The sequence below is a fragment of the Xiphophorus couchianus genome, chromosome 4 (genome assembly GCF_001444195.1).
Source record: "Xiphophorus couchianus chromosome 4, X_couchianus-1.0, whole genome shotgun sequence".
Classification (NCBI taxonomy): Eukaryota; Metazoa; Chordata; class Actinopteri; order Cyprinodontiformes; family Poeciliidae; genus Xiphophorus; species Xiphophorus couchianus.
Window position 1 is genome coordinate 24,117,548 of NC_040231.1, and position 27,926 is coordinate 24,145,473.

Here is a 27,926-nt window from a genome sequence, read left to right on the forward strand (position 1 = left end):
ATTTCTGAATGAAATTAAAAATTGTACATTATTTAATTAATAGGGTTTACCTTATAGCTCATAAATATGGGGGCAGGAAAAAAACACCAAATACTGTTAGCTAAAAAGTTTATTTTAAGTTTTACTCCTACTGTTCAAGGGCTAAAATAAAAGTTGGATTATAATATTTTGGTATGTTTTTCCTTTTGTAAATGGCTACGTTGAGATATGCAGCTGGAATATGGTTATAAAATAATGACTGGAAAAACTGTCTAAACAGTTCTTTCAAACTACAAAGTGAAGGAGTTTCACTACAAAGTGTGAAAAAATTAATTAAAATAAATTGAAATACAAATTAACAGTTAATAACTACTCCAGCTGCATCATTGACATTACATCATATTGCCTTTTTCTTTCAATAATTTGGTTATTCTTGCTTTATTGAGTTTAAATTGTAGGTTTTAAAGGACAAAGTGCAAGTGTCTGTGAGACTTGTCTGTTCTGCAGGGTAAGCCTTTTCTACCACACAGTACCTTAGTTAATATGCATTTTTTGTTTCGATGAAAGATATACGTTTTTATTAGTATTATTATTATTATTACAAGGCGATAGTTCAGAAAACTGGACGTCTTTTTTTCCTTTTCTTTTGTTTTTACGCTCCAGTCCAGTTGGTGGCGGCATTGAGCTGCCAAGCTGATTATAAGCAATAACAGCCTAATGCTAAGAAGAAGAAGAAAAAGGAGGAAGAAGCAGAACAAGAAGTCAGAAATCAGCTGTCAAAAAAGTAGCTTAAATGTAATCAGCAGGTCGGAGAAAAGGTAATTTGTGTTGGAGTAAATTTTAGTAAACAGCTCTTGCTACGTATTTTATTGTAAAAAACCGGGGGAAACCTGTAGGCGTCGCGTTGAATTCAGTTGTAGCTGTGAATGTCAGAGCAGTAATAGTTGTGTAGTGCGCTATTCCACAACGCAACATGCTAACGCAGCTAGGCAGCTAACTAGGAAGACAACAACAAGTTCGCATTTTATTTCCTAAACGGTTCATTTATGAATAAAGCAGTTGGTGCATACAATTTACAGCGCAAGCCCTCTTTAGTACTCCGTCAGCTTAGGTTTGGCTATATTATTAGAAGAAGTCGTCTTAGCTAACGTTAGCGAAAACAACTTAATGTTGTTGTCTACAGCTAACCAAAGCTAGCTAACACGATGATAGTGAAAGTAACGTTTACGGTTGTTAGAAATGACGCTACATGGAAACCAAGTTGAATATATTTCGCCCGAATTGTGTTTTATCGTAATGACATTTTTTTTATGTGAGCACATTTTTTTAAAATCTTCACACGAATACTGGTTTTTGTGTCCCTTTAATTTAGCTTCTGATGCGTTTAGAGATGTCCAGAGGTTGTGTGAGACACTGACTGGTCATCGGCTTGTGAGCTCTGAACTCATCACCTACCAAGATGCCTGCAGTCTCCACAGGGGCCAAGGAGTTGTATTTATCCACATCTCTAGGCGACCTCAACAAAAAAGCTGAAATTAAGCCAGACAAAACGAGCACCAGAAGGTAATGATGTTTACATTCATTAACCCAGTGTGAAAAAAGAAATACTAACGTGCAAAAGGTGTCAGTTTTTTGTATTTATTCATATTTACTCTCAATCATTTATAAAAGTGAATGTAATTGAGAAGTTTAATTGAAAAAGTAAAATATATAGATACATTACACACAGATTGACATATTTGAAGTATTTATTTATTTAGTAAAACCCATGTACCTTTTTTGTGAATAAAGATATGATGATGATGACTAAATTCTCCTTGAGTATAGATTGGCACATAAATGCAGCATAGACTGAAGGCAATCTGGCTGTGACTGATGAGGTGTTGAGGAACCTCAGATTGGTTTGGTGGCCCTCATCAGCTTGCTTACCATTTTTTGTCAGATGTCTCCTGCTTTTAACTCTACCCAATAGATTCTCTACGGGCTTTAGGTTGGGCAATTTGCCGGTCAACCAGGCAAAGTAATGCCATTATCATTAAACAGAAATGGTTCTTGTAGCAATGTGGGCAGGTGCCAAGGAGAATGAAATCAGCATCTCCATAAAGTTTGCGAGCAGAGGGAAGCAGGAAGTGCTCTGAAATGTCCGGGCTGAATTTGGAGCCGATAGAACCTGCTGGTGGACCAACAGCAGCAGATGACACGGCTCCCAGAGCATCACTGGCTAGCTTCACACTTAGCTTAGATTGTGTGCCTTTCCACTCTTCTTTCAGATTCTGAGAACTTGATTTCAAAATGAAAGGCAAAATTTTACTTTCATTAAAAAGATTAGAACCACTAAGCAACAGTTCATTCTTCTTTCTGCATATGTTCAAACTAAGGCGCTTCAGTCCTCACATTTCCTGTTTCAGGAGTGGCAAGAAGAACGCAACAGTCATAGCTCATGTTTTGTGTTTTGTGTGTTTGATAACTCTTGAGGCTCTGACTGCTGTACCAGCTCAAAACCTGAGTGAACTTTGGTACACATTATTAGATGTTGTTTCTTCTTCTGCTTGTGCAGCTTTTTCTGCCATAGTTTTTTCTTACCGCTCACCTTTGTTTATATTGTTGGATAGTTCATTTTTTGAAGTCAGCTGCTTTGGCATTGATGTTTTGTGACTAATCTGTCTTTTGATGTCAGACTGTCCAGTCTGTAGTCTTCTCATGATTGTGTTGGCCATAACACAAAATAACATTTCTGTATGAAAAAATCATTTTCTTAATTACCTGAAATCAGAATATTGGATATCACCTTGTAAAAAAATCTATCTATCTATATTCTGTTTTACTATTTTGTATCTCTTTATTTAATTTGTAAAATATTTCTAAGTTAAATCAGTTTCACCTCTTAAATTGAATTAATGAAATAAATGAACTTTTTGATGTTTTATTTTAATATGCTTTACCTGTAAGGAGGGAGTTTAAAAAGATGAAATAAAGGTTCTCCTTCTTCTTTTCTCCACTGCAGCTATGTTCAGAGTGCCTGCAAACTGTTCAAGGCGGCAGAGGAGTGTCGTCTTGACAGGGATGAGGAGAAAGCTTATGTGCTGTACATGAAGTACTTGACGGTTTATGACATCATAAAGAAAAGGCCAGAATTCAAGCAGCAACCGGTATGACAACTTTGATTTAAAGTGACTAATTTAATAACGTTATCTCGATTAAAACTTTTTTTTTTCCTGTTTTGAATTGTTTAGGATTATTACATGACTATGCTTGGAGCAAATAGCTTCAAGAAAGCCATTGAAGAAGCCGAGAAGCTGTCTGAAAGCCTTAAACTCAGGTTAGAGGTTGTGCTCATCTTAGATCACATGTAGTCTGGTCATGCTTTAAGATTGCACGTAAGGAGTTATATTTTATTAATTCAAATTAATTTTATATTTCACTCAGGTATGAGGAAGTTGAGGTGCGGAGAAAGCTTGAGGAGAAGGAGCGATTAGAGGAGAAGAAGAAAAGGGAGGAAGTAACGGAGAAAGATGGTCGAAATTCTCCAAAAGCCTCAACAATAAACAAGAAGGACAGCAAAAAGGTGAACAAATCAACTACTCAGCATTTTGCATCAGAAAGTGAAACCTTAATACAAAAATGTTTAAAATCCTGTTATTATACTAATGAGAGAATTGATTTTGTGTGTGTGTGTGTAAGGCGAAAGGAGAGCAGAATGAACTGAAAAGTGTCATCACTAAAGGTAAATTACACAAAAGACAAATCACAAAGTGATTGCTGTGAAATTTTGCTGCTTGCACTTCTTTGATGTTTCGTGCTGATTGAGCTTCTCTGGGTTTTGAAAAAGTTTGCACAGCCTGATTAAATATGGCTTGTTTTTCATTTTAGCTGCACAACCAGCAGGTGGCATCACAGCTGAGAAACTTTTTAACATGATGAAAGATCAGACCATATCAGTACTGGTGATGGATGCTCGCAGCCACAGGGACTACGAGGAGTCTCACATGCAGGTCCCGGCTCAGACCTGCATCAGTGTGCCGGAAGAGGCCGTCAGCCCAGGGTGAGAGACGACGCTCCACTTTATTTATTCAGCGTCAAGCCACAAAAGAGTCATGTTGGGGGAAGAAAGACGGGTCCAATTCATAAATGTACAATAAAATAATTTTACACATGAAGTGAAATCAATTTGTGAAAAGATTAATCTTTTCTGTATGTCTCAGTTCAGTGTGGCATCTTAATCTGTTTTGTTGCAACTTTTCAGAATCACTGTGACTCTGATTGAGGCGAAGTTGCCTGACGCATCTAAAGATCACTGGAGAAGGCGAGGAGTTGTTGACTACGTGGTTCTGCTTGACTGGTTTAGTTCTGCATCTGACCTTAAATTAGGCACCACTTTGATGAGTGTAAAAGACGCCATTTATAAGGTAATTGTGTATTTCCTCTGCGTTATGTCCGAATGAGGAGATTATTTTTATAGTGATACCAATGATTTTCAAACACTTTTTCACAGTGGGACAGCCTAACCATTATGCGTAGTGAGCCACTGGTGCTGGAGGGAGGCTATGAGAACTGGCTGCTGTTTTATCCAATGTATACGACCAACGCTAAAGTCCGACCGCCGAGGCAAACAATCACCAACAGCCTACCACAGCGTGAGTATCACCAGCCCTGCGTTTACAGAAACAACTAAACTTCAATGTTGATTCTGACAACATTCATTCAATGATTGTTTTTACCAAATCTGGGTTGTGTTGTCAAAATTAAACCTGACCAGCATTACATCTGAAAACAAAAACTGGGTCAGAGGAAATTAGTGCTTTCGTCATGAGCTAGGGTCGTGTTCATGGAGATCAACATCTGTTCAAAGAGGTCGTGAGCGTCATGTTTGGAAATCTTTGTTTTTAGTTGTCCTTATTTGAGATAACGGGCAGTAAAAATAGATAATGTCAGAATGAATCATGGTAGTTTGGCCTTGGAACAACATCGCCTGGCAGTTTCTGCTTGTCCCTCTATTTATTTTCATATCAGTAATCATTTAGTTTAAGTACATGGAGCTGCGCTTATGGTTGAGATTTACTGCTGAATCCATAAACACGATTTCAGATCTTAAACCAGAGTGACTGTCCCACACAGCTGGATTAATGACATAGCTATCTCCTTGGCTTGTTATTAACTACATAATGAACCATTCACTTGGCTCAGATATGTTTTGAACGATAGGAAGATAAAACCATGCAGCTAGATCAAAGTATCAACTGATTGAGATCTTTAAGTGTAGACAAACACAGTTTGTTGTTTAAAGCAGCATAAACAAAGAAAGCTTTTCTCATCAGGACATATGTTTGCAGGGATACAAAAATAAATATTGAAACTTGTGTAGTTAAAATACCTCCTTGCAAAATGATGAGCAACAAAATAGAAAGTTAAAGGATCAAACATCTACTGGATGAGACTTTTACAGTGACGTATTAACGAGTCTCTAGCAGAGACTGAGCTAATTACGGCTGATCACTGCAACAACGTTGCCATACATCATAGGCCGTCGTTATTTAAGCACAATGAGTTATTAGTATTGCCATGCTTATGTTTGTTATATGCCATGTTTTGAACAGTGAACTTTAGCTACCCGTCTTTGGAGGAACCGAAGCCTCCGACTCCAACTCCACCTGAGAGAGAGATTTCACCTGAACCTCAGGAACCAGCAGCTCCTGCTCTGGTGAACGGCGTCTCACCCGCTGAGCCGCCAGCATCCAAAACCTCCGTGGTTGCTGACAGGTTGCCAGATACCGTTGACCTCCCGATTACAGTACCTACTAATTCTGGTTTGGACCTGAGTAAGAAGGATCCTGCAGTCAGCCAGTCGCCTACAACTGCCAGAGTTTTCCCCCAGGTAATTCATCCATTCTGGAAACTTAAATTTTATTAAGTATTCACTCAACTGTTGCTCATCAGATGTTTTCTTCTTCACGTTTCAGTATGACAGAGCCAAGAAACCGTCTGTCCCGGTGTCCGATCAAACCAAGAGCGGCCAGAACCGGTCTGCGATAGATTCAACCCAGAACGGCCCCATCATCCCTGACCGCTCAGCTAAACCTCCACTCAGCTCCGGCGGTTCTCTGTCCAAAGACGAGCAACAACAGATCCACTCCGAGGCGGTGGCCGTGATGGAGAAGGCCAAACAGGAACAGGAAAAACGCAACCAGGAGCGCCGCTTGGAAGAGGAGCGGCGGGAGAACGAACAGAAGGAGAGGGAGGAAAGTGAAAAGAGGAAGAAGGAGGAAGAGGAGAAAAGACATCAGGAGAAGAAGAGACTTGAAAGGCAGACGGCAGAGGAAGAGGAAGACAAAGAGAAGAAAGTATGGGATGACAGAGAGCGGAGGGGAAAAGAACAAAACCCGGACACGCCTTCGAAGAGCATGTCTCTGGATTCTCCTGCTCCCAACCATATTGTGAGTGAAATCAAGGTGAGACATTTTTGCTTTGTTTGGTGATTTATTTTCAAGGGCAAAGCTGGAGACACAATGACTTTTTACGTTTTGGATTTTATTAATGGGGGGGAATCTACCTTATAACCCACATTGATTGCAGCCTTTATGTGAATGTTTGTTTGGTTCACAGAGGGAGCCTCTGACTAGAGCAAGGAGTGAGGAGATGGGTAGGAGTGTGCCAGGCCTCCCTGATGGTTGGATGAAGGTATCACTTTAAATCTTGTCAATTAAAATTTCCATTTATTTGACCATAAGTGTTGCCTATTTCAACTCAAAAACTTTCTTCCTTCTTGTTTCCGGTTAGTTTTTGGACACAGTGACTGGGACCTACAGATACTACCACTCCCCTACAAACCGCGTCCACCTTTACCCTCCCGAGGTTACCGTCCCTCAGACCCCACCGTCCACCCCGCCGACCGCCAAACCTCGGTCCCAGAAGCCCGCCGAGCCCGACACGAGCCACGACCGAGAACGGGAACAGTCCAAGCTGAAACGTTCCTACTCTTCTCCGGACATTAGCCAGGAAGTGAGCGAGGAGGCGCAGAAAAAGACGACCGCTCCAACCGCTGCTGCAGTGATACCCACCATCAACAGAGAAACCAAGTAAGGAACACTTTTGTTATTTAGTTTTTCTGTGTTTGGTATTTCTTAGAGCTAAATTGATCTGTGATAGATTTCTTAACAGGCAATTTTTTATCGTTTAGTTCAGTTCAATATACATATACTTTTCATTTAGTCTCTTTTCTTTGAGCCTTTTGAATTTGTCTCCGTGAAGCAGATATACTATTGTACATTGGAGCGCAAGTATACTTTAAAATAAAGCTGATTATATGAAATAAAAGCACTTTGGTGCTTTATGGAACAGCAAAACCATTGATTGTACTCTAGTAAACGATGTGAAGTAAAATAATAATAAAAAATCACTGGGAATTTATGTAGTAGGTTTGCTATAATAGTCTGTTAGACAAAAATCCCAGTGTTTTAATCAGCTTTTTCTGCATCTTTGTCTTGCTGTTCTAGGATAGTAAAAGGTCTACTCTCTGTTAAACTGGCCATTCTTTCTCTCCCAGACCTCCCAGTGTAAAGGTTTACTCTAAAGTGGAGAGCGTGCGGCCGTCTGCGGCTAAGCTTCGCAACCTGAATCCCTCCTTCGGAGGTTTGGGTGCATCGCTGACTGGCCTTCGAAACCTAGGAAACACCTGCTATATGAACTCCATCCTGCAGTGTCTCTGCAACACTCCTCGCATGGCCGATTACTTCAATAACAACTTGTACCTTGAAGACATCAACAGGTGAGGTCCTCGTCAGGCGGAACCCGGCGATTCGGTGTAAAACGGTCTGACTACATCTCCGTTACCTCTGTCTGCCAGGTCCAACATTCTTGGCCATAAAGGGGAGGTTGCAGAGGAGTTTGGAGTGATAATGAAAGCGCTGTGGGCCGGTCTGTACAAGTGCATCAGTCCCCGGGACTTCAAGAGCACCATAGGAAAGATCAATGATCAGTTTGCAGGCTATGACCAGCAGGACTCCCAGGAGCTGCTCCTGTTCCTGATGGACGGCCTGCATGAAGACCTCAACAAGGTGGGACACACTTTCATTTAATACACACACTTTCATTTAATACACACACTTTCATTTAATAAACGGGAAGCATGGAGCTTCCCGTTTATTTAAACGATAAACATTCATGGCAGGATGTGCGCTTTCTGAGTTAACATTTGTTTCAAAAATATTCATTTAAATCAGGGTTGAAACAATTAGTCAGATTAATCTTGATTAGTGGATGATTGAAAGAATCAACTAATTTAGAAATCAATCGTTAATTGGAGTGTACCGACTCAAAAATATGCCTCTTCCTGAAAAAACACTGAGCACTAATTAAACCAAAACTGTACAAAAAATAAATTCATTCTGTTTTTATGATGAAAAATCTTATTTGTTTTGCCCAGAACTCCCCAAATTCTGTCAAATTCTCCAATTAATTATCTTTTGGCCTCCAGGTACTAATTGGTTAGTTCAAAAAATAGTCAGCAGTTCAGCCCTACACTGAATTTACAAGTAAAGCAGAAAAGGTTTATTTAAGTATTTTAGTATTTATTTAGCTGCAGATGCGTCCTTTGCTACGCTATTACATTTGAGGAAATAAATGTTTTTCTTACTTAGAAAAGGGAATTGAATTCTTATTTTCATGTTTTAGATATTTTTTAATATTGTAGAGAATAAGCATAGGTGGTTGAAGAAGACGCCATTTTTTAAATTTGATTAATCGTCTGAATAATTCATGTAATTAAATAATAGTTCGCTGCAGCAATAATTTAAATCATGACTTACCTAATTCTTCTACACCTGTATGCTTTTGCTAATGTGTCTGTAAACAGTTAAAAGCATAAGTCAATTATCATTTCCTTTCTTTCTTTCTTTCTGTTTTTTCTTTTCGTTTATTTATTTTTCACTGGGTATCATTTTGATGGAAATTTAGAGAGTAAGTAAAGAGCTGTGTGTTTCTGGTCCTCCTGCAGGAGTGTGAATGTGCTGTGTCTACATCTGTCCAGTCCGATGCTCTTTCAGAACCTCTGTGCATGTAGACCCAAAACATGCTCATTGCCTGCATCTGATTGTTGTTGTTTCTTTTTTTTTTTACCAGCTTCATGTGCATTCGAATAAAGAAAAAGGTCTAGATAAAATTCTGAGAGAGCAAACAAAAGTTCTTCAGTTTAATTCCTAAATCTGTTGGGGTTTTTTTAACTCCATAAATAACTCAAGACTTAATATTTCCAAACACTTGTTCTCAAAGCCAGTTTTTAATCAGAGCTGTTCATTAGGAGCTCAGTCTAGTACTGTGACGACAGTGAATCCTGACATTAGGTTGGTACGTCTGCTTTGATTTGGAAGATAATGTAGTGAAAACTTTGGATCAGTCAGGAAAGTGCATCTCTCATAACCCAATTTCCATTCCATCACTTTCCTCTTGTGTGATGTCCAGACCATCTGCCATCAGGTTGGCCCAGTTCAGTGTCCATTTGACTCTTTCTGAGATTTTAAATAATTCAACAACAATTTTTTTTATGATATTTGTAACCTGCCACTTGAACCGCCTTGCAAAAGTACTAATATTCATTCAACTTCATCATGTTTTTGCTGCATAGCAGCCAGAGACTTCAGTGTATTTTATTGTAACTTTGTGATAAATCAACACAAAATGGTGCGTACTGTAGTTGTGTAGGGGAAGGAACGAGACACGATTAATGTCCTAGAGTCCTGAGATGAGTGTTTACTAATTAGGTAAATAAATTATTTCATTTACAGATGGCAGTAAAAGGAAAAATAGAAACACATAATACACATTTGTTAAAAAAAAAAGTGAAGTTATGTATTTTCCTTATAATTCAGTTACTTTGTGTTCATTATTCCTATGAAATCAGAATAAAATAAACTGAAGTTTGTGGCTATGCAACAAAAAATGAAAAGTTCAAGGGGTGTGGTTACTTTTGCAGGGCACTGGATATTTTCCTGCCCTTTCATGGTTGGATTGATCTCGTTGAGCTGCATACTGAGGAGCCTACAACACTGCCTGACCAAAATTTAAACTATACATTTACATTTTCCTAAAACTACTGCATATATATTTACAAGTTAAATTGATCACATGTTAATATACCTTGGTTTTTTTTTAGTTATAGTTATGGCATGCTGACAAAATGGAGTAGTTTCACTAAGCTTGCATGTATTTATTTTCTAGCAGATGTTGGATTGTTGATGTTAGTTCATTAGCAGTGAAGGAATCCTAAAAGTCCTAAATCATGTTGTGGCTCGTTTATCTGTGAAAATATTCTCTTAATCAATCTTTTAACATGTAACTCAAAAGATTCACTCATTTTCATCTCATAAGATGATTCAACACTCATTCATTTGAGAAATCAACACTTTGCAGCACAGGCACAACAACTTGTTTGTTTAATTAGATGTGATGGTTCTTTATTTTTGGCCAGGCAGTGTATAATATATATAAGCAGGACATTCTTTGGGTCTTTTCTGACGTGTTACTAACCTGACATGCAGCGGTTTGCCGTGTGCCATTAAGGTTTTTTTGTCTTGCCTCTGTTGTCAGGCCGACAACAGGAAGCGGTACAAGGAGGAAGAAAACGACCACCTGGATGACCAGAACGCGGCCAACGTGGCCTGGAACAAGCACAAGTTGCTGAACGAGTCCATCATCGTGGCGCTGTTCCAGGGTCAGTTCAAGTCCACGGTCCAGTGTCTGACCTGCCATCGCAAATCACGCACCTTTGAGACCTTCATGTACCTGTCGCTGCCTCTGGCCTCCACCAGCAAGTGCTCCCTGCAGGTCAGTCACGACATGAACGCAGCGCTGGGAGTTTTCTCTCTAACAACTGCAAAGTAGTTTGCTTTAAAAATTATTATTTACTGGTAATTCTTAAGTTGAGCAAACTAATTAGATTGCCTGTCTACTCGTTTTACTCAGGTTTTGTGAAGGACAGCCATGACAAACATTTGAAACTTTTCCCAAAATATTGCACTTTGTTTTGAAGCACCTTTTAGCATTTTTCAGAATTCTGTCTTCTTTGGTTTGATCAAATTTGCTAGGTTCTCCATTTTTATCTCACAGTAAAAACATGTATTGTCCCTAAACCTTTTCATCCGAGCTCCCAGATTCTCTGTTGGGTCTGTCTTCATTGTAGCTTTAATTTTCTTCCCAGGAAGTCATTTTTTTGAATATTTTTGATTTATGATACTTGCCTCATAGCTTGGGGTTAAACTCACTGGTATTTCAAGCGTCATTAACATTAACATAAAACTTCAGTTCAATCTGAAGAATCAGGGCTTACACAAGGCCCTAAGGGAGCTCTACTGAGGGGGCCCCTTAGTGGAGCTGAGGGGCTAAATAAAAAATAAATATTTTTTATTTTTTAGTAACAATTTCTATGTCATTATAATAACAAAAACACACAATTTCATCATGAAGTGATTTGTTTTTGCAATTTTATGGACAAAAAGAAAAGAAAAATTGTTCTTGGGGCCTCCAGAGTGCATCCAAACGTCCAAAGCTCCGGTAAAAGATAAGTTAGCAAAACAATGTGGTAGTACATGGATATGAAATGGTTTGCTCACATATACAAAATGAATGTAGAAAGAGACAAAAAGGCAATTCTTACAGAATCTGGATACAACGAGCAGCGCTAAAAGTTTTACTTTGACATTTCTCCAATATTTTTCTACTCTCTTGTTGGTAGGATTGTCTGAGGTTGTTCTCTAAAGAGGAAAAGCTCACCGACAACAACAAGGTGTTCTGCAGACACTGCAAAGCCCACAGAGATTCCACCAAGAAGCTGGAGATCTGGAAGGTTCCTCCTATTGTCCTGGTTCACTTAAAACGGTCTGTCATCGATGCAGGAGGTTATGAGCATTATGAGCAAATACAGACTTTTAACTCGTTCAACCTCCTTCTGCAGGTTCTCCTATGAAGGCCGATGGAGGCAAAAACTACAAACATCTGTCGATTTCCCTCTAGACAGTCTGGACCTGGCCCAGTATGTTATCGGGCCCAAGCAGAACCTGAGGAGATACAACCTTTATGCCGTGTCTGTGAGTAGGGACGAGGCCAAACTGCTTCTGTGTGAGAAGTAAATCTCAATCTAACCTTTTTCTTTTCCACTGCAGAATCACTACGGGGGCTTAGACGGCGGCCACTACACGGCCTACTGTAAGAACTCCCTCAAGCAGCGCTGGTACAAGTTCGATGACCACGAAGTGACGGAAATCTCCTCGTCTTCGGTCAAGTCATCCGCAGCCTACATCCTGTTTTACTCCACCCTGTGATGCCGCCGCGAGACACGAGGAGCAACCGCACAGCAGCCACGCTTAAGCCTAGAGGTTATTTTCTTCTGCTCCGTGAAGAGCCTGGCGCGACGTTAGTTGTGGTTAATCGATCATGTATGGAAGACGAGGGGGGTCGCGGTCGAGCGAGCCACTTTGGGATCATGACGAGCGAAAGGTGGAGGCACTCTGTGCAGCGCTTCAGCTACTAGAGGACCCGTTAGCTGTTAAAATGATGCCGTCTGTGTACATCACTGATCATCCAGAAGCTAAACCAATGCTCATGCTAATCTGACTTCTTTAGTTGTTTTAGGGCCGATGGTCGATTCAGTCATTTCTGTTGCAAATAGCAGCGACTGCATACGCTGGATTAACAGTTAGATGCCTTGTACATTCTTAGCATTGCCGAGGTTGCACACTAAAGATGTTTCTGTGTAAATAATTTTGTCTCTTGACCAAATTGTTGTTTTTTTTCCCCTTAAGAGTAGCAGCCAGTGAAACATGACCATCTATGTGAGGACAGACCATTGGCTTCTGGGCTCTAACTGTACAACCTTCTGCTGTTTGAAGGCAATAGGAGAGGCGGTGTGATCTTTTATTGAGATTAAGAGGAGGCCTGTTGGTGCTTGTTCATATTAACCCACGTTCTTGCACATCCAATATGCAATTGCTTTAAGTTCAGGTTAAAAACATTATTTGGACAGCAGACCTTTATTTCCATCTCAGAAGGCTTTAAATCGATGCTGATGCTGGGATTTCATCTGTCTCACTCCAGCCAGTGCAGAACACTCAACATGTTCCTGTAATGTTATATTTACCTTCAGATTTATCATATTCAAACACTATTAAGAGTATGACTTAATGGGATGGATTATCTAGATCTTATTCATACATTTTGTTTTTGCATTATTTTGTTTTTGTTTACTGAGCCTGACAATATGAAGAATTGAGTGAATTTTCAGCATTGGCTGCGTGACTCTTTGACCAAGCGATTATGTGAGGAACAACAAACGAGACTGATGTTGCTTCTTAATGGAGCCGAGATTGAGAGTTAAAAGGATTTAACTACATCTGAGTAAACTTTTATGGCCTAGCATGAAATTATAATCAGTTTTTTTTTCTTCATTCAATCTTTTATTCTTAATTCTCTAAATACAAATTGCTTAACATGATTATATTAACCTCAAAACAACTTGTATGACTATTTATTAAAACTGCTTCAAATAAATTGTCTGTGCATTTCTTTTTCTCAATTTGATCCAGAATTGGATTACATTGTCAATTTAAGCTGGTTTTTTAAAAGTTTTTTTTTTTTTTTTCGTCCTACAGAGGAGCCAGCTGGAGAACAAGCAACACATTTTGCGTTTGTGTGGCAATGCATTTTATTATCCGTTGCTGAGGATGGAGATTTCAGAGCTCTTGGATCTAGAAAGGGTCGCAGCTGTAGAACAGAACGTAAGCGTCTGGAGACTGCACGACGCTCCCGTGCACTTCCTTGACCAGAGAATCGTCAAACCAATGCCACGTCTCCAGCACCGAGTTGTAGCACAGAGCCGTGTAGTGACCCATGTCCAGGTTACCTCTGTGGATCTGGAGAAAGAAAATGGTTCATTTGTCGTCTTATTAAATTTTTTTATTTTATTTTGCTTTCCTTTTGTAGTTTCCAAACCAACTTCTAATTTATGCTCAATAAATTAGAACATGGGTTCCAGTTTTTAAAATCAGATTAAAAGTAGCTTTTAAAAAAAGTCGTTACGCAGGTATTAAGCTTTTCATTAGATTAAGATTTTTTAATACTGGTCTGATAATTTAAATCTTAAATGTCATCTTTCCATCAGCTGTAGGTAAGAAATCTTCATCAAAAGAAATAAAAGCTTTGAACATCAGTCTGTGTGTAATCTACATCATGTTTCTCCTGTGAAGTGAGTTACTGAAGTACATAAACTTTTCATTAATTCATTGAATATGACCAACGACTGGGATAAAACTAAAATATAGACAGTCATTTTCTTGTCTGGTAGTTTGTGATATTTAACAGATTTCCAAGTTTTGAGGGAAAATGGAAAATGTTTGCATGTTAACTTTTCAAGTTAAAAGGTTTTAGGGTTGATTCATATCTAGGTGCCATCCTTTATCTTTGATATAGCAAGTCAAAGTGTCGTGTCAAAGTCACAACACTTTGTGATCTTGTATGTAGATGCATAATTCTAAGAACTATTTCAGAACTTTGTTTTTCTCCAAATCTTGGAGCCAAAAAGATTTGGCTCCAAATCATTTGGAGATTACAAAGGGATATTTTAGAATTTATCTTAATAATTTACAAATGAACCAAAAACAGTGAAAGTGAATTTGTTTCATGCTCAATTGCAAGTTTTGTTTACTTTATTTCTACAAAGCCCCTCCTTGGAGCTGCAGCCTCCAGCCAAGCCCCCGTCTCACAGCGAACCCCTCACCTTCCCCACTCAGCTCCTCCAGACTAGTGGCAGCAACAATAAGCAAATGGTGGTAATGTCTGGTGAACTTTCACAAGCTGCTTCTCAGTCCAGGGCGTCTAAGAATATTTGTTAAGGGCATAATGAAGAACCATGTTGTAATGACATGCTGAAGGCAGTGTCAGGAAAAGCAGGAGCTTCTTAAAGAGACAGACGCAAATTTAAAGGCGTCAAATTACAAAGTCTAATTCATTTTAAGTTTACAGCATTTTTATAAAAGATGAAGTAAACATAGTTACTAGATTGTGCTATAAAATGTCACCACATAATACTGCCCCTTTAATAAATAAATCTTTGATATGTTCTCTCTAATTATTAAGCCATTTAGCAAATGGAAATAATTTTGGTAATTCTAACCGACCTAAAACAATATAAGTTTGGTCTGATTTGACTTCAGACAGTAATAAAGAAGAAATATGTAAATAATGGGTTTCAACTGTATTTGTAATATAGTTTATATGAAACTGACTGTCTATTTGTTAAACTGCATTACTCAACGAGTCCCACATGTGACGTAGGCACATATTTTTGTTCAGAGATGAGATGAGAGAAAGATGCAGCAGAGCAGCACTGTCCGAAGTTGGGCCTCGAGGTCCTGCATGTTTTATTTCTCTCCCTGGGCCAACACCCTGCATTACCTCCACTTCATCCTAATGTTTCCATGTAGGTGTGATGAACCAGGAAGAGAACTGAAACATGCAGGATGCTGACCCCTTGAAGACGGACTTTGAACACCAAGATAACATCAGTGATGCAGCTTATTGCATTCTGTCGTCTGGTCACTCACCACAACAGCATACAGATGGTAAGATGACCAACTCCGCACCGAGCTGGACAGAAACGGAGTGATATCGAGCTCCATGGAGAACGACACATTGGCTGACAACTTGACCTGTCTCCTGCCCTTACAGCCAAACCTTTAAAGAAGATAATTATGTTGGATAAATAAAGACATTTACATTCTGCCTACACAGGGTGCTTGAGCCACTTTATAAAACACTTAAAGGGGCAGCATTGTGTGTTTTCCAGTCACATGTTATCATTTTACAGCATAATCAAGTAACTGTGTTACCTTCAGTTGGTGTACAAATGCTATTTATCCAATATGACTTAAAAAAATTTTGAGCGTGTCATTTAACGCCTTAAAATTGGGCCACTGTCTCTTTAAAAAAAAAAAGTCATGCTCTTTTTCCAATAGTCTGCCTTCAGAAAGTCCTCACATCGCTTCTCTATTAGCCCTTTAACAACGTTTTCACCAGCTGAGAAGCAACGTCTATAATGAGCTCAGCACATGCGCAGTTCCTCCAGGTGTTTGCTAATTGCTGCCGACTAGTCTGAAGCAGCTGAGTGGGGAAGTTGCGTCGCTCGGTCGCACCTGGCGTTCAGCACAGCTGAATGGTTGCCACGGGAGACTAAAGGACTCCAGGTATGTTTTTGACGAGGGAATAACATTATAACGTGATGTAAAGCTAAAAAAAAAAAGTTGACTTTACATAATACTGCCCCTTTAACTCATGTCATCCCACTAGCCATTTTTACAGCCAATTCCGAAATTTATTGTCACTTTGAAGGTATTGCATTTTTCTTAAATAGACTTCTTAACAGATTAAAGAAAGTACCGTAAATGCAAAAAAAAAAAAAGGCTTTTTTTTTTTTTTTTTTTTTTAAACCACGCTATTCCTTCGCTTTGGCCAAAACAAACATGGTGCTGAATAATGAATAAGGCAAAAAACGATCACTGAAGCTAATTATTTAAGCCCAGTATTGTGTGAAGATTTCAATCCCCATTAGCTGCTCTTCTTCATGGATCAGTAGGTGAGATATTACATCCAATTTAACGAATTCTATAAGAACTTCAGAATTACAGCTACAGTATTCTTCGATGATGTTCTTACCCACCGTTTCAGGTGCAAAATGAGAATCTCTGGAGGTTTGTTTAAATAAGTTTGCACTGTTGCTTCTCTTCTTAGGCCACAGTCTGAGCAGTAGGTCTGCTCCGCCCCAGTCAGGACAGTCTCCTCGAAGAACAGGGATAAGCAATCCTGCACAGACACACAAACTGGATGAAGGTCAGGACGAACCACCAGGACCCAGAAGAGCACCTTGCGACGAATCCGGTAAAACGTGCCTGAATGGAGCACTTCTTGTTGCCGTTTGGGATGGGAAGTGACAGTATGGTGAAGGTTTGACTGTTGCGCGCCTCATGACCACAGTGGAGGAAGCTGGTCAGGTAGCTTAGCTGGCCTTCAAACAGATCCGAGACAATGGTGGACTCAGTTTTGGAGCTTCTGCTCTGATTCTTTCCTGGCTGTTTTCTTGACAAATGCATCTGACGTTTTGCAACCAAATGAACACAAATATGAACTGGGAAAAGGAGTGCAAACTTGAAAGGTTGAGATGTTTTCTTAAAATGCAACCAGAACTTAAATCTACATTACTACTACTACTACTACTACTAATAATAATAATAATAATAATATTGATACATTTTATTTGCATACCACTTTTCTAAAAACTCAGACACTTTACAGGAATCAAGCAAAATTACAAACAGAACATCAAATCAAATCATTAAAGAAAAACAAGTCCCTTAAATACACCGCATTGGACTCCCAAAAGCATTAAACATGACATTAATCATACATTAAAAGTTGAGCTAATTAATTAGAAATTGTTTAATTGGATTATCTGTTTAAAGGACACGAGCAGAAAACAGTGTTTGCAGATGAGAGATTTTGATGCACCTTTTTTAAGTCTTCGTGCAGAGCGTCCAGAAGGTGGAGCAGCAGTTCTTGTGCGTCTTGCTGGGTGTAGCTGTCAAACTGGGGGAAGATGGAGGGCAGCGCAGACATGACTTGCACAGGGGAACAGCTGGTGCTACTCCCCTGCCACATCTGCTCCAGAAGCTCGATGAAAACCTGCACGATCCCGCACTCGCACCTGCACGAACAGAGAGGTCAGATCACTGGGGAAAGCTTGTCTGGTCTACGAGAGAAGCGGTGGTTTGTGGGCCGCCGCGTACTTTGCCAGCTCTCTGCTTGTTTCCTGACTGAGGAGGTCTTCTACAAAGGGCATGGTTGAACAGAGACACTGCATCACAGCATTGAAGTAGCACGAATTGCCGATGTTGTCTAACCCAACAACTCCTGGTTTGCCCTGCTTGTTCGATGGCGTGCATGGCCTACTTCTCAAGTTGTAGCTCGTGCCCTCCATCATCTGAAAACAGCCATTTGTGTTTGACCTGCAGCATCACACACAGAACATGCATCAGCCTTTTGCTTTTTTTTTTGTTAATCATGATCAGTTCGGTTCTAAAGTGGGGGGGAAAAAAATGAAAAGCTTTCGTTTACCAGGCCAGACTCTTTTGGTTCCTGCCAGATCGAACGGTAGCCTGGTAACGGAGACATTACACCAGTTCTCAGCATTCTGCATCCACTCAGTTCAAAAGAAAACAAGCAGAATGCCACAAACCAATTCGTCTCAATCGTGGCAATGCTCTCGTTTGAATGTGGTTCACTTGAAAATAGAAACAACAGCTTTGCTTTCAGGACAAAAGCAACGAGTCCTCGAGAGAAAAATGTCACTTAGAGAAAGATCATCTTAATTTAATCCCTAATTTGCCTCTAAACTGTCCTGGAGTTTTAATTTTTTTTAAGTGATGACTATTTTAAAACTTAAAAACTACTGCAAAACTTAAAATTTGGTAATTTGATATGTATGGTTTTATAATTGGAAATCAGAAGATAAGATTTGATAATGCTGTTTTTTGATTTAGCTCATCATGTTGGCACTTTTATCACTAGTTTCTCATAGAAACTTGTAAGTTTAGAAATTGTAAGTTAGTTTTGTCATAAAATAAGACAAAGATACACTGCCTGGCCAAAAGAAAAGTCGCCACCAAAAAATGGTCACACTCTCTAATATTTTGTTGGACCGCCTTTAGCTTTGATTACAGCCCGCATTCGCTGTGGCATTGTTTCAATAAGCTTCTGCAGTGTCACAAGATTTATTTCCATCCAGTGTTGCATTAATCTTTCACCAAGATCTTGTATTGATGAAGGGAGAGTCTGACCACTGCGCAAAGCCTTCTCCAGCACATCCCAAAGATTCTCAATGGGGTTAAGGTCTGGACTCTGTGGTGGCCAATCCATGTGTGAAAAAGATGTCTCATGCTCCCTGAACCACTCTTTCACAATCTGAGCCCGATGAATCCTGGCATTGTCATCTTGGAATATGCCCGTTCCATTTGGGAAGACAAAATCCATTGATGGAATAACCTGGTCATTCAGTATATTCAGGTAGTCAGCTGACCTCATTCTTTGGGCACACAATGTTGCTGAACCTAGACCTGACCAACTGCAGCAACCCAAGATCATAGCACTGCCCCCACAGGCTTGTACAGTAGGCACTAGGCATGATGGGTGCATCACTTCACCTGCCTCTCTTCTTACCCTGATGCGCCCATCACTCTGGAACAGGGTAAATCTGGACTCATCAGACCACATGACCCTCTTCCATTCCTCCAGAGTCCAATCTTTATGCTCCCTAGCAAACTGAAGCCTGTTTTTCTGGTTAGCCTTACTGATTAGAGGTTTTCTTACGGCTACACAGCTGTTCAATCCCAACCCCTTGAGTTCCCTTCGCATTGTGCGTGTGGAAATGCTTTTGCGTTCACAATTAAACATACTCCTGAGTTCTGCTGTTGTTTTTCTTCGATTTGATTTGACCAAACGTTTAAGTAATCGCCGATCACGATCATTCAGGATTTTTTTCCAACCACATTTCTTCCTAGAAGACAATGGTTCCCCACCATCTTTCCAGTTTTCAATGATCCGTTGGACAGTTCTTAACCCAATTCTAGTAGTTTCTGCAATCTCCTTAGATGTTTTCTCTGCTTGATGCATGCCAATGATTTGACCCTTCTTAAACAGACTAACGTCTTTTCCACGACCACAGGATGTGTCTTTTGCCATGGTTGTTTAAGAAATGAGGAGTTACTCATTGCATCAGCTGGGGTTAAATAACTTGTTGCCAGCTGAAAGATAATCGCCTATGCAGTACTTATCCAATAGGAGGCTTGTACTTATTTGCTTAGTTAAATCCAGGTGGCGACTTTTTTTTGGCCAGGCAGTGTAACTTACTAGTAAATTTGTACTAGTAAGTTAAGATGTAGAAGCTTGTTTTAAGTGAATGATTCTTGAATCTAGATTAAAAATGACTATCTTCACTGGCAGATTTTTTACATATAACATTGGAAAATGTATTGCTTTAAGTGAAAAATCTGTCAGTAGAATCAGTACTTTTAAAATCAATATTAAAGAATTATTGACTTAAAACAAGCTATTACGTTTTGCTGAAAAGTCGCTGGTAAGTTAGTTTTGTCTTATTTCAAGTGTACTGAGATATTTGCACTCAAAACTTGACAAAAACATTTGGTAAGATTTGATGCTTTTTGCATATTGATACAGTTAGTGGCAGCTAAAACAAAAAATTTTACATTCCAACTATAGAGCCATTTTCTTGGGTATATGTCTAACCAGAGGCTGCTCAGTGGCGCAGTTGGTAGCACTGTTGCCTTGCAGCAAGAAGGTCCTGGGTTCGATTCCCGGCCGGGGTCTTTCTGCATGGAGTTTGCATGTTCTCCCTGTGCATGCGTGGGTTCTCTCCGGGTACTCCGGCTTCCTCCCACAGTCCAAAAACATGACTGTTAGGTTAATTGGTCTATCTAAATTCTCCCTAGGTGTGAGTGTGTGTGTGCATGGTTGTTTGTCCTGTATGTCTTTGTGTTGCCCTGCGACAGACTGGCGACCTGTCCAGGGTGTACCCCGCCTCCCGCCCGGAACGTAGCTGGAGATAGGCACCGGCAACCCTCCCAACCCCATTAGGGACAAGGGTGAACAGAAAATGGATGGATGGATGGATGTCTAACCAGGTAAACAGAGGAGTCTAACTGAGAAAGTATCCTGGTTCTGGTAAAGACAGGAGAAGACATGAAAATAATCTTGAGGTTCCCAAGATATTTGACATTTCTCTTGAAAAAAACATCTCAGATCTAGACTTTTTAGGAAGAGATCATTTGAATGTATTACTGACTGTAATGGACAGGATTCTGCTGCAGTAAATGTTTCACTAATACAAACGTTATAGAGATTCAGTTATTGAAAAAGAAACGTTTTTACTCCTCTCGTGTAGCAAAGACTGCAATCAAACAAACGTGATTGACCTTTGCTTTGAAAGATTTGTGGTTTCCTGGTTGGAGCTGCTGTTCAGTCGTGGCAGGACGGGCACAGCCATGCTGCTGTCTGCGGCCAGCTGAGAGGCCAGAGCCCTGGTGAACCCCGGCAGAGGAGCCGTCCGTCCTGAGGCCCGTCTCTGCAGAGTGTGGAGCACAAACGTGTTGATGCAGACGGTGTGAAAGGCCACCCAAAAGCCTGGCATGAACGCATCTGCCCCAGATCCGCTCAGGTCTGACAGAGGGAGCAGAACAGGTCCAGTCCAGCCCTGAAGGTGGGCTGTGAGTTCTGACTTTGACTCCTCTGAAGGTTTAGACGGAGATGAAGATGATGCCAGGAATATTGTTTGCTTTTTTTCTGATGATGACAATTGAATATTAATCTGTAATTCAGAGAGGATTGTTTTGAGTCTGCCCTCCATCCTCGCCGAGTTGTCCAGCTGAACAATCCGCCCTTGGCCGCCGAAAGGTTCTACCAATCGTTTGACCACTTGCACAACTACAGGCGTGTTACTCTGAGTCTGCAGCTGCTCTGGAGAGTACAGGTACATGTTGCAGATGAAGCCGGAGTTTGAGTCACAGAGGAGGGCCAGATGGAGGGAGCAAAGACCATGCTGGTGGGAGAGCATGTATTTTTTCACCACCAGTTTGGGACCAGGGTTGTGTAGAGTCTGGTAGCGGCGGAATAAATGCTTGCAGAAAGCAGAGAGAGCCTCCAGCTTGTCTTCATGCTTCAGCCTGGTCAGTGACAGTAAGTGGGTGTGGATGCTGTTTCTCTTCAGGAGACCGTGCTGTCTGTCCAGTTTCAGGGTTAACTCAGATGCAAAGGTGCAGCTGTCCCCAAGAGACAAACCACTCTGCAGAACAATGGAGAACAACGTTAAAGCCTCACCGTACTCCCTGTCAGAGACAGAGATGCTCCGCTCCTTATTCAGGCTGTGTGGAAATCTCTGAGCTCCAGCCCTTGTTCCAGATCTCCTAATCAGCTCCTGGATGGCTTCTATGTCCAGCGCTTCCAGAAAAAGTTCTCTGGCGGTGTAGTAAACCTGAAAACTGGGGCTTGTTCCCGTCTTTATGAGTGACTTCCATTTTTTGGGCCTGAAGATGTTTGGTAAGCAAACCCTGACCCTCTGTGAATCTTCCAGATCTCCATCCACTAGATGGCACTCCTTGGATGTCCAAACACACTCCTTTACTGACAAACTGCTGGCCTTCATTTTTAGCCTCTTGATCCAAAATCACCTTAGCATTGAGAGACAGAAAGAGCTTTCCTGTATTATAAAATTCTCGACCATCCTCTATTTGCGTTCAGATCAAAATATGAAGTTAACACTGACTAGATCTCTGACAAATACGAGCCAGAGGGTGTGCACTGCTAATGTACATGACAGCTACATTGTCTCAGTTAAAACACATGAGAATCTGCTGTTAAGGTAAATCATCTGGGATCAACAGTAGCCAGACAACACAGTCTTGGCAACATACAAACAGGAGACTTTACATGCAGTGTAACTCTTTATGATTGGTTTGTTCCCATCGATGTTGCTTCTTGGTTCAGTTTAAGACACTTACCTTGAAGCAGTGCCGCTTTCCCAATGTGTAAACAATGTCAAACACAGCAAAGATCAGCTACAATCCGTCATACGATTGCTTTTAAAAGTTTACACATCCCTGCTATGTTTCAGGCATATGCCAAATAATTTCAACTTCCTCCACCTTTAATGTCAGTTTTTGTTTAAAATACAATTCATCAACAAACATATAAGCTAAGAGGAAAATACAAAAATAAAATAAGCTGCAAAAACCAGGTTGAATACGTCGTAAAACCTACAAACGGCTACTTAGTTGAAGCACCTTCCGTCATGATATGTTGTCTCACATCATGACGGAAGTGAGACAACATATCCATCATGTTGGCAGTCGCATGTTGGCATTTAGTTTTCAGGTAAAATGTTAAAATAATTGGAAGTGACAGGTGGAACGGAAACAAACGGCTGTGGACAGTAAACAGGCTGAACAACAAAAGGAATCCTTGTGTCGTCTGTGTGAAAAAGTTTCATTTCAGCGTTACCTGAAAACCAAAATGCATGTTCCTTTTATTTAGCAAGTCGTTTTCTTTAAATGGTTTGGAATTGGTTTAAATGTAAATAAAAAGACCAAGCTATTTTTCTACAACAATAAAACTTCTTTCTTTTATGAACGACCAACATTTAGTTTTATTTGACAAGCATGTAGCAACAGCGGACAGCTGCTCGCATTGTGTCATTGACTGCATCAATCTCTCATGCTCTCTCATGCATTAGGTTTCTAACAATAAATACAAAATATTTTTACAAGTTGTGGCATTTACAATCCGATCTTACATGGCTCTGTTTATGCAGTGCTTAGGTTTTATAAGAATACATATTTTATGACATCTTAGAGGTTAAAGAGTCTTTATGAATGTTTAGTATGTTGCTAAAAAGCGGAAACAACATGAAACTTTACTTAGAAGCTTAACCGCTTTAGGTTTATGGATTCATAATAGGGCTTTGGCGCCTCCTACAGGCAGAGAACAGGAAAAGCTACAACTAGAAAAGTTTGCGGTGGTTAAATAAAATATCAAGTTTTATTTAAATAAAATATATTAAAAACGATTGCCACATGTGACATATCTTGTACTATTAAATAGAAAAAAAACCACATTTAATTGAGGGGAAAGTGTAAAAAATAAAAAGCTACAATAACTTGATTTTACAAATGTGCACCCTATCAAATTAACACTTTGTTGAGTCACATAATTGAGTGCTCTTCAGTTCCTGCCTGCTGTAATCTTTAGAGGAAAATGTTCAGCTGTCCTAACAATATTTTCCAGATATTTCCTCAGTTGCATCTTTTAGACCAGCGTTTCCCAATTCCGGTCCTCAGGCCTCCCTGCTCTGCATGTTTTAGATGTGCCTCTATTCCAGAGCAGCTGATTCAAATGATTGCATGACCATCAAGTGCTGCAGAAACCTGTTGATCACCCATATATTCAATCCAGGTGTGTAGCAGAAGGGAAACACCTAAAACATGCAGGGCAGGGAGGCCTGAGGACTGGAATTAGGAAACGCTGCTTTAGACCAAACATCGTTTACAGGGAGTCTATTATGGAATAACATGGTCTAATTTTACAAATAGGAAAGGACAAAAAAAACAACTATATATACGCTCAACAGCATTAGTCTGGAAGCTTTTGACTTGAGAAACGGGATATGGAGGAGAAGAGATGAGTCAAAACACTCCATGATATGGATAAAAGCTGCAGCTGTTGTTAATGTCTGACTGAAGGAGAAGCATCCCAGGATGCAACAGGTGATCTTAAACTTAAAGATGGGGCGTCTAAGTCATTGCGCCGTCTTCTCACAGATTTGTTTGTCACCGATTGATTTATACGACGTAAATGTCTCATTACTTTAATATACACTTTTTAAAAAATGAGTTTTATACATCATAATTGAATTCTTTTGTTGTTTTTTTTGTGTAACTTTTGAGAGCCGCAGTAAATGTCCAATGTTTGTTATTAACTTATTTTGGACTTTTTTCAGTTAAGTTTTTTTAGCTGCATCATTGTAAGTCTTCACATTTAAATGAATGATAAGCATGAAGAAAGGTAAATAAATTATTGAGGAAAAAGATAAGTCACCAAGGTGTGAACACTCATGCAGACCTTCACGTCTTCAGGTCTCATCTGCATTTCTTCTCTCCTTTTCTCTGAATACGGTCAAGTTAAACGTTCTCAGGCTTGAAATTTGACTGAAATCCTAGAAAAGCTAACCACACAGACACAAGCAAAGTAACCGCATGCTTGTGGTGTTAGTATCTCTTTGATGTGAATCTAGTCGTTCTGCATGTCTGCAGAAAATACTGGCCTGTGTGGTTTCACGTTTGGAAATGTACTTAGTTGTAGGAGCTGTAAGTTAGGCTGAAAGTCCAAAATCAAAGCTGTAAGTGTGACCTTACAGGTTTGATTCCCGGAGGTTTTCCTTTTTCCTGCATATTAGTCATAAGTTGTCTTCATACACTTTTCTAAAATTACTTTAACTAGTTAACAATTAAAGTGATTAAACTGGTTGTTAATGAATTGTTGTACATCAACAATTAGTAAATGTAATTACACTAAAATATTAAGGATAGTAAATTTAGATTTTTTTAATTTCATCTATCATTTGCCGTGTCTATGAATAAATATATTCTTTCTTCTATGAATACGACTTAAATGTCACTAAATGTGCGCAGAACTATAGTACAGCCCAATTGTATTATTCATATCCCTGACAGATTGGGAGTTAAACCTTTCTTGAAGTTAATTAAATAATTATTTTACAGCAGGAAAAAGAAATAAATAACATTACACTCATCTGAATTACGTTTATTTAAACATGTACAAACTTATATTTGACTCTTCAAATGTTCTACTTTCTGCAGTGCAATTTGCATTTCTGTCATCTGCAAGCAGGATTAAACAAATGATAGAGCAACACTTTCTAAGATGAACTCTGTTGCTGTTTCCTCTCCATTAATATTCAGCTTGTTGAAGCATCAAAATGTTGTGATAAATCCCAGCTTTCTGTCACCATTGGCGACAGAGTCACACAATTACCCCTAAGGGCTCCCGTAAGCTCTGTTGCATAAAATCAAATCTGCATTCAATCCGAAAATATGTTGATCCGTCTAAACCAGAGGTCGTCTTTTCCCCACGTTCAGCATATCCTTTCAGATCTGAGTCGTTTCTAATCTCGGCGCCTTTTCGTTTTACTGACGGAAACATAATTGAGCGTCCACTGAAGCAGGATGAGCTGCAGTCTGAAGAGGCCGGTTCAGGTCACCCACACGACGCACGAGAAAGCAAACTGGTGGTAATTTTATCCCATGTGGGAGTCTGATGTAACAAGTGTAGGTGATATTTAGCTTAGCAATACCACACAGATTCTCAAATTAACTTCTATGAACCAAGTGGTAGAGAAGTATTGTTTACTCATGTTTACTCTGTTCTCTCTGCACACTTTTATTCTCTAATAATCACCTGTAACAAAATGCACTCCTTGCATTTTGTACACCTTGCTAGTGCTGGGTTGGACCAATACTAATGTCTTTTTTTTTGGACTTGGGGTTCAGCAAAGTCTCAGGAACGTTGCTTGGAGATTTTGGTCAGTATCAATGTGATAATATCCAGACAGACGCTCGCTGAATTTTTAACCGCACAGCCAAGATGCTATTCTCTCATTCCTAAGGCGCTATGTTGGGTTGAGTCGTGGTGACTGTGCAGGCCGCTGGGTTATGGTAAACTCATTGGTGCGTTTAAAAATACAGTTTGAGAAGATTTTTGCTCGCAACATGGTGGTGATGATGATGATGGTGATGGATGTTATCATGAGAAGCTGGGTGCACTTTGCTCATAAAGTGATGGACATGAGCAGCAGCTGTATACTCTGGTATGCCGAGGCATCTCGACCTGGGATGTCCAAACGGCGGCCCAGAGTTAATTTGTGGCCGTCGGGAGGATTTTGTTTGGCCCCATTCAAGAATGGAGCAAATATGCTATTAAATCAAGATTTGTAAAGAAAAATACCATTTTGTAAACATTTATTCATGTACAATTCAAAGTTATTTTTCTTTTATTAACAATGTTTTTGTTTTCATAGATTGCGCTTCAATCAAACCAGGAAGCGATGCCCAACCTTTGTTGCCAAAATAACAAAAAGAGGAAAAATTGAGGACTAGAAGTTTTCAAAACTATTTACCCATTATTTAATATGTAAACTGTGCACAAGAAGCTGTTTATGTTTTTGGATCAAGAATAATTCACAGATTCATTTTCTACCAAATTTTGTCTACATTTCTATTTTAAAATATTGTTTATTTAGTACCTTATTGAGGAAATAACAACAACATATGTCTTACGGAGTAAATCTGTTCAGTTTAAGTTTGAAAAAAATGTGGCCCTGGATTTTGCTCAACTTAACAATTTTGACTGTAATGGCTAAAAGTGTGGACTCTGCTGGTCGAAACAGTGCTCAATTGGTAAAAAGTAGTGTACCAAGAAAGGTTCCCCCCCACCATTATACTTCCACTACCAGCTTGAGCTGTTGATGAAAGACAGGATTTGTCCATATATTTTGTTCATACCACATTGTGAAATTCCACAGCTGAAATCAACTCTAATTGAACCAGGCAATGTTTTTCCAATCTGTTATTGTCTTGTTTTGTGAGCCTGTGGGAACTGAAGCCTCGGTTTCCTCTTGACAAAAGTAGCTCTTGCAGCCCGTCTTCTGCAAGGTTTTTACTTTCAGAGATTGGATTCTGCTCGTCTTGGTTGTAGATGGATAATTGAGTTTCTGTTGTTTTTGTGTCTTCTCACGCCAGTATGTAAATTTTTCTCTCACCTCCAGCTACAAAGCAAAATGATTGTGAAAATCCCAGAACATCGCAATTCCCAGGACAGTCTGACACCAGCAACAACAGAATGCTAAAAGTCTCCTAAACTCCTTACTTTCTTCACCCGGATGCTCAGTTTACATGTTAGCAAGAAATCTTTTCCATGATTAAATGTCTAAATTTATTCAGTCACTGCTATGTGATTGGATCATTTCCATAAGTTGAGAAGTAACTTATTAAGTGCCAAGTAACAAGATCTATGTAGCAAAAAATAAATAGTTTTATTCATGTTTTTAAACACAATATGGAGGAGCTCTCAAAGTTGTTCAGCTTCAGAGATTTTGGTGCAGAACAAATTCAACAAACAAATTCAGAAATCCAGCATTTAATCTAATTAAGTTCACTGATAAGATTTTGTCTAATCAGTCCTACAACATAATTGTAACCAAAGTATTTTTACATATGATGAGAACTCATTGATTTCATAGTACAAATATAAAGTGGCATACTATCCTTCGCTTA

At 39.6% G+C, this 27,926-nt stretch overlaps 2 protein-coding genes and 1 long non-coding RNA gene across 6 annotated transcripts; 2 read left to right on the top strand and 1 right to left on the bottom strand.

The window, feature by feature from the left end:
* Nucleotides 1-705: 705 nt before the first annotated feature.
* On the top strand, nucleotides 706-13,512 carry usp8 (ubiquitin specific peptidase 8). Of its 3 annotated transcripts, none has more exons than XM_028014796.1 (19): nucleotides 706-797; nucleotides 1,352-1,542; nucleotides 2,984-3,128; nucleotides 3,213-3,298; nucleotides 3,406-3,544; nucleotides 3,661-3,703; nucleotides 3,850-4,021; nucleotides 4,223-4,385; nucleotides 4,472-4,613; nucleotides 5,574-5,851; nucleotides 5,937-6,425; nucleotides 6,580-6,654; nucleotides 6,754-7,052; nucleotides 7,520-7,741; nucleotides 7,820-8,030; nucleotides 10,558-10,794; nucleotides 11,702-11,844; nucleotides 11,921-12,053; nucleotides 12,129-13,512. In XM_028014796.1, the coding sequence occupies exons 2-19, from the start codon at nucleotides 1,439-1,441 to the stop codon at nucleotides 12,285-12,287; spliced, it is 3,240 nt and encodes a 1,079-aa protein (XP_027870597.1). In that variant the 5' UTR covers nucleotides 706-797; nucleotides 1,352-1,438; the 3' UTR covers nucleotides 12,288-13,512. The 3 variants fall into 3 exon arrangements, with proteins under 3 accessions (XP_027870597.1, XP_027870596.1, XP_027870598.1); XM_028014795.1 differs by having other exon boundaries at nucleotides 1,368-1,542; XM_028014797.1 differs by having other exon boundaries at nucleotides 1,368-1,542; nucleotides 5,937-6,410.
* LOC114143067 (putative ubiquitin carboxyl-terminal hydrolase 50) lies at nucleotides 12,762-21,559 on the bottom strand. The gene is made up of 7 exons (XM_028014798.1): nucleotides 21,000-21,559; nucleotides 17,799-18,017; nucleotides 17,521-17,716; nucleotides 16,905-17,105; nucleotides 16,676-16,818; nucleotides 15,564-15,693; nucleotides 12,762-13,874 (listed from the first exon to the last, which is right to left on the bottom strand). The coding sequence occupies exons 1-7, from the start codon at nucleotides 21,557-21,559 to the stop codon at nucleotides 13,710-13,712; spliced, it is 1,614 nt and encodes a 537-aa protein (XP_027870599.1). The 3' UTR covers nucleotides 12,762-13,709.
* Nucleotides 15,905-27,619, top strand: LOC114143068 (uncharacterized). 2 transcript variants are annotated; one of them, XR_003595154.1, is made up of 3 exons: nucleotides 15,905-16,202; nucleotides 16,747-16,893; nucleotides 26,672-27,619. It is a non-coding gene; the product is annotated as an uncharacterized LOC114143068 (long non-coding RNA). The 2 variants fall into 2 exon arrangements; XR_003595156.1 differs by lacking the exon at nucleotides 15,905-16,202 and adding an exon at nucleotides 16,500-16,591.
* The last annotated feature ends 307 nt before the right edge of the window (nucleotides 27,620-27,926 follow it).

Coding starts and splice junctions, on each gene's coding strand:
- usp8 (XM_028014796.1), top strand. CDS start 1,439: ATGCCTGCAGTCTCCACAGGGGCCAAGGAGTTGTATTTATCCACATCT. Junction 1,543..2,983: donor GACAAAACGAGCACCAGAAG/GTAATGATGTTT, acceptor TCTCCACTGCAG/CTATGTTCAGAGTGCCTGCA. Junction 4,022..4,222: donor GAAGAGGCCGTCAGCCCAGG/GTGAGAGACGAC, acceptor GCAACTTTTCAG/AATCACTGTGACTCTGATTG.
- LOC114143067 (XM_028014798.1), bottom strand. CDS start 21,559: ATGTACCTGTACTCTCCAGAGCAGCTGCAGACTCAGAGTAACACGCCT. Junction 18,018..20,999: donor ACAAATCTTTCAAAGCAAAG/GTCAATCACGTT, acceptor GTGATGCTGCAG/GTCAAACACAAATGGCTGTT. Junction 17,717..17,798: donor ACAAGCAGAGAGCTGGCAAA/GTACGCGGCGGC, acceptor CTGTTCGTGCAG/GTGCGAGTGCGGGATCGTGC.